Source organism: Triticum aestivum, chromosome 1D, assembly GCF_018294505.1.
Source record: "Triticum aestivum cultivar Chinese Spring chromosome 1D, IWGSC CS RefSeq v2.1, whole genome shotgun sequence".
In the NCBI taxonomy this organism is placed as follows: Eukaryota; Viridiplantae; Streptophyta; class Magnoliopsida; order Poales; family Poaceae; genus Triticum; species Triticum aestivum.
The window spans coordinates 349,516,422-349,522,130 of record NC_057796.1 but is presented as its reverse complement, the minus strand read 5'-3'; the positions used below and the strand labels follow the sequence as shown (position 1 = coordinate 349,522,130).

At 48.6% G+C, this 5,709-nt stretch overlaps 1 protein-coding gene across 1 annotated transcript; it reads left to right on the top strand.

Annotated features, from left to right (window-relative positions):
- Nucleotides 1–256: 256 nt before the first annotated feature.
- On the top strand, nucleotides 257–3,893 carry LOC123181991 (lipase). Its single transcript, XM_044594414.1, has 8 exons — nucleotides 257–921; nucleotides 1,029–1,123; nucleotides 1,292–1,395; nucleotides 1,496–1,596; nucleotides 2,265–2,365; nucleotides 2,491–2,928; nucleotides 3,057–3,188; nucleotides 3,434–3,893. The coding sequence occupies exons 1-8, from the start codon at nucleotides 646–648 to the stop codon at nucleotides 3,591–3,593; spliced, it is 1,407 nt and encodes a 468-aa protein (XP_044450349.1). The 5' UTR covers nucleotides 257–645; the 3' UTR covers nucleotides 3,594–3,893.
- Nucleotides 3,894–5,709: the final 1,816 nt, after the last annotated feature.

Sequence of the window (5,709 nt, the reverse complement as noted above, 5' to 3'; positions counted from 1 at the left end):
AACTGGTGCCACGCGAACACGCCCTATTGGCCACTGGCCGCGCAATCCGCGCCAGCCAAAGGCTGCTGCTGCCTGCCTGCTGCGACGCCAAGCCCCGAGACGGGACGAGGCGAGGCTCCACCCGCCAGCCACCAACCAACCAACCGGGCAGCCACACGGCGAGGCGGCCCCCATGCTTCCCCAGCCAAGCGCCAGCCCCTCCGACCCGCACCGCGATTAAATCCACCAGCGTCCGACTCACACCCGCGGGCGCCAGAACGCCTCGCCCGTCACACACATCGTCGACGCGACGCGTCCGTTTATAAATAGCAAAACCGTATGATAATAGCCCAGCCCAGCCCCCAAAGTTAGCGACGCGCAAGGGGAAGGAAGGACGGACGGAGAACGGGCGCGCCAGCGTGAGACGGCGACGACGCTGGGAGGAGCGCGCGACAGCCAGCCAGCGGTTTGCCTTGCCAGCGACGGAAGGAAGGGCGGAGAGGAAAGAGATAAAACGAGGGCGCCCCCCGGCCCCGGCCCGGAGGCGTGACCGGCTCCTCTCCGACTCATCCTCTTCCTCTTCCTGCGGGGAGGCGAGGGGGGGAGGGGGGAGGCGCGGCGCCCGCCCACCGCGCGCTTCGCGTCGCGGCTCGTTGACGGGGCGCGATGGCGAGTTTCATCCTGGGCCTGGTGGAGCTCGGGGTCAGCGCGGCCGTGCACCTGCTCTTCGGCTTCTACGTCTTCAGCACGGCCGTCGCGGCGGACATCTCGCAGGCCGCCGCCGCGTCCGGGTGCCCGCTGCTGCGCCGCCCGCCCCCGGCCGCGGGGCTCGTCGACGTCGCCGCCGCCGCCGAGGAGGACGACGAGCGCAGGGGCGTCGTGCTCGACGGCTCGCCGCCGCCCATCGTCCTCGTCCACGGCATATTCGGCTTCGGCAAGGGGGTACGTGCATACCTGTGGCTGGCGGGGGCGGGCGGGTGTTCGGTGAAATGCCGGCGAGGCGTGCTCACGCGTTCCTGTTTTTTTGTTTGTTTATTATCTGCGCGCAGAGGCTCGGCGGGATGTCCTACTTCGCCGGCGCCGAGAAGAAGGACGACCGCGTGCTCGTGCCGGATTTGGGGTCGCTCACCAGCATCCATGACAGGTGGGTGGGTGGGAAAATTACCAAAGTTGTTTCATCGTTTGGTGGTTGGACACCCATTTGAATCTTGACGAGCTATCCTGAATTCGCTTATTACTATTATTAAATCTAGCTAGTAGTATAGTATATTGGGTGGAATTTGATTGTTTGGGGAATCTGGTGGCTCTGCAGGGCGCGGGAGCTGTTCTACTACCTCAAGGGGGGACAGGTGGACTACGGCGTAGAGCACAGCCAGGTTTATGGCCACACGCGCTTCGGGAGGATCTATGAAACAGGTGAGGATTTGGACGAACAGAACATCACTGTGGCACTATCAATGGCCTCGCATGAGTTTGGATTTAGAGTTCTTCATTTCCGGTTTCTAATTGTGCGCAGGGCATTATCCGGTGTGGGACGAGCAGAACCCGGTGCACTTTGTGGGGCACTCGGCCGGCGCGCAGGTTGTGAGGGTGCTGCATCAGATGCTCGCTGAGAAGGTACAACAAGAGATTTCAGATCTTTCTCAGAAACGATAGCTCATTGTTGTTGCCGGTAGAATGTTCATGCTTATCCTATGCTTTCCGAGGGGCTTTTCTTGTGATCAGGAGTGCAGGTTCGAAGCACCCAAATTAGCATCACTGCATTTGCATGAAGCTAAAAGCGCTTTTCTATGGATGGTCCAAATAATCTGTTTTTAATGTTGGCAGCATCCATTGTTGTTTTTTCTTTTCTTTTAATTATGTTGTTTGCAGTGCAACTTTGCAGCTAAACTGGGCATCTCTGTTTGATTGCGTGGGCTCTTTTTTTTTGGCTTTACGCATGTGGCTTGCGGGTCTTGCTTGTTGCATTTCTATTCTATGCCGAGAGCTTGGTGGCATGCTGCTCTAGCGAACACTAGCTATGCCCATCTTGCATGAGAAATTCGTGCTGCCAAAATATGACGAAATTTCACAGGACAATGTTGTACCCAATATTCACTAATTTTAAATAAGTGTTAAAATTCAAATAGAATTATGGCCTTGCAGGAGAAAGTAGTAATTGGATATAGCACACTGTTATTTGGGAGTAAGGGTCCAACAATTTTGGCCATCTAATTAGGAAGATTTTCTGATTAAATTATAGATATGGATGTTATAATTCTAACACTGTTCAATACTAATGTCAGGCTTTCCCTGGGCATGATACTTCTGAAGACTGGGTTCTGAGCCTTACTTCCTTGTCAGGCGCCCTTAATGGAACCACACGGACTTACTACGACGGCATGCTGTACGTGTTGATTTGAACTCGTAAAATTAATGTGATATCATACTATTATTTTTCAAAAGGCAATGTGATCCATATTGTGTGTCTCCATACCATTGTCATCATGTTTCACTTCCTATTAATTTCAGGGCTGAAGATGGGAGATCCATGAAATCAATTTGTCTTCTTCAGCTCTGCAGGCTTGGAGTCATTGTCTATGATTGGCTGGACATTCCTTGGCTGAAGAATTACTATAATTTCGGTTTTGATCACTTTGAAATGTCTTGGAGGAAAGTTGGTTTTTCTGGTTTAGTTGATCTTCTGCTAGGGAATACTGGGCCGTTTTCCTCAGGAGACTGGATTCTCCCTGACCTCACAATTCAAGGATCTCTAAAAATTAACTCTACCCTCAAGACCTTTCCCAATACATTCTACTTCAGTTACGCTACAAAGAGAACTCGAAAGCTATTTGGAATTACAGTACCATCAAGCGTCCTTGGAGTTCATCCAATGCTCTTTCTCAGAGTTCTCCAGATGTGTATGTGGCGGCACCCTCAAAACGCACCTCTACCTTACAAAGGATACAGGTGAAATCCTCTGCTCCAAAGCCAAGTTCATAGATTATGCTGCTTACAGTTCCCCCTTTTTATCTTGTAGAAAACCTTACAACTCACTATTCGTGCATGTTATTGATCTTCTTACTGATGATACTCAGGGATGAAGATTGGGAAGATAATGATGGGGCTTTGAACACAATCTCCATGACGCACCCTCGCATTCCCATAGAGCATCCTAACCGTTTTGTAGTGGATGATTCTGACTGCAATCCTTTGCAACCTGGGATATGGTTAGTACCATGTTACCAAGTCTTGCTGTGAAGTTCTTACTGGAACGACATATATCCCCTTCCTTTTAATCTGATAAAACATACAGTTATGCATGAATTCTTGTTTCGACAATACTAACCAAATTCGAGACTAAATTCAAATGGACGATAACCTGGGTGGCGTTGAAGAGACATCACCCATTTTTGTGCTTTGTTCACGTAAAACTATACATGTGCTTTCCTAATTTTTTTCCGTTGATTTGTAGGTATCACAAGATCATTGAGGGTGATCACATTCTTTTCATTGTAAATCGGGAAAGAGCTGGAGTGCAGTTTGATTTGCTGTATGACGGCATTTTCGAGCGCTGCAGAAAGCATGCATTTAGGAAGAGCCCCCCTACCATGCCAAACGAAGCAAGTCATTAGAAGATTAAACTAAGCATTCTAGGTAGTAGTGAGGATGAAACAAGGTGGCCATGGAGCTTTTTTCGCTTCTCTTCATCTCCGGCCTCCATGCACTTGGATGTAACTTCAACATTGTAATCTGTAAATTAATTTGTCCATTTGAGCAAATGGCACGCTTGATACCGCCGGTTCTTGGAAGGAGGGGTTTTGCAACTTGCTTTTCGCTGCCCTTACAGCACAATGCAAGGAAGGAAGCTTGTAATTGAGCAGGAGGTTACAGATCAATACCAGCATTTATCTATGACCTTAATGGGGCCTGTATATATTAAGGATTGCATCCATGGAGCTACTTTGTGTGTTGGCAATGGTTTTGACGGAAGAGCTGGTCTATGATTGCGCTGTTTGTTTCAGAGAGTTTGTCATTTGAGTTGGGTAGCAATTATAAGGGTTGGATCTCTGGGGTCTTCGGACAAGCTAGACCAAATTATCCATGGTTGTTGACTTGTCATTAAGTGTCAGTACCAACAAAGCACCAACTGCAACAGCTTGTTGCGATTCTCTTGTGATCCTCTTGTGATCAGGTGTGCTGCACAAGTTCTCGACGCCTGGACCATCGTTTTCCGCTGCTGTTGTTGTTTGGTTTCTACTTCTGGTTTGTAGTCATTGTCCAGTGACGGCGTACGAACTGGCCGAGTGTTTCGCATCTGTTTCAATCATATACATAGATGTTGGATATATTTGTCCATGGGAGATAACTTTGTGGGTGCGTGGTTCGAGAGAGTATCAGGTAGAGTAAACTACACTTCACTTGCACTAGTCTGCTTTAATGAGTCCCAAAGTAGGACCGGCTCCGTGAATGAATATCTTCCTTTTTTACCCTTTTTAGGAAACCATGATACTGATCTGACTTTATTAATTACTCCCTCTGTAAAGAAATATAAGAGTGTTTAGATCACTACTTTAATGATCTAAACACTCTTATATTTATTTACAGAGGAAGTAGATTAAAGAAATCGAAACAAAAGTGATCAACAGAAAAAAAAAATACATTGGCGCTACATCAAAGCAATTTAAAGTTGCCATCTCTATCTTCACCAATTGCATCTTCATGTTCTTCTATGCACCCGATAAAGAATTCACAGAAAACCATGCCTTACAATATACCTAAGGCCTTGTTTGGCACTAGAGTTTTTCCAGCGCCAAAGGGATTGGGAATGAGAAGGGCTCTTGTGAACCCCTCCCCTTCACCCAATCCTCTCAACCCCTCCTAATCTGCACTAGAGTTGCACTTGGGAAGAGAATACATGAGGGGGAAGGGGGAGTGTTGAGTTTACGGGAGGGTGAGGGTTTGCGGGGGATCGATGGGGCTGCACACTTGGAAACCAGCCCACCAAACAGTGCATCGGGAATTTTTCATGGGGGATGGGCCGGGACAATCCCGTGAGTATGCATTGCGGCTATCCGCGTGCTTGCATATGGAATTCCTGGTGATCTTGTCGATGAGTATGTTCGTATGAGTGAGTCCACATGTCTCCTCTCAATGTATAGTTTCTGCAAGAACGTGGTGGCAGTGTTCGGCCCTGAGTACCTGAGAGAGCCAACTACCGCTGATACAGAGAGGTTGTTGGTTGTCACTGCCGAGAGGGGCTTTCCGGGCATGCTTGGTAGTATTGATTGTATGCACTGAAAGTGGAAGACCTGTCCATTTGCTTGGCAGGGGTAGTACAAGGGGCATGTGAAAGGTGCTACTGTCATACTTGAAGCGGTGGCTTCACAAGATTTGTGGATATGTCATTCTTTCTTCGGCATTGCTAGTTCTCACAATGATATCAGTGTTCTTCAGCGTTCTCTAGTGTTTGCAAGGCTTGCAGAAGTCCACTGTCCGGAGGTCAACTTTAAGGTCAATGGCCACCAGTACGACAAGGGATATTACCTTGCTGATGGTATCTATCCACAGTGGTCCACTCTTGTGAAGACCATACCCAATCCGCAAGGAGAGAAGAGAGAGAGGTTTGCCCAAATGCAGGAGAGTGCTAGGAAGGATGTGGAGCGTGCTTTCGGTGTGCTTCAGTCTTGATGGGGTATTGTTCAAAACCCTGCATTAACATGGAGCACTCAGAAGCTTTGGGAGGTGATG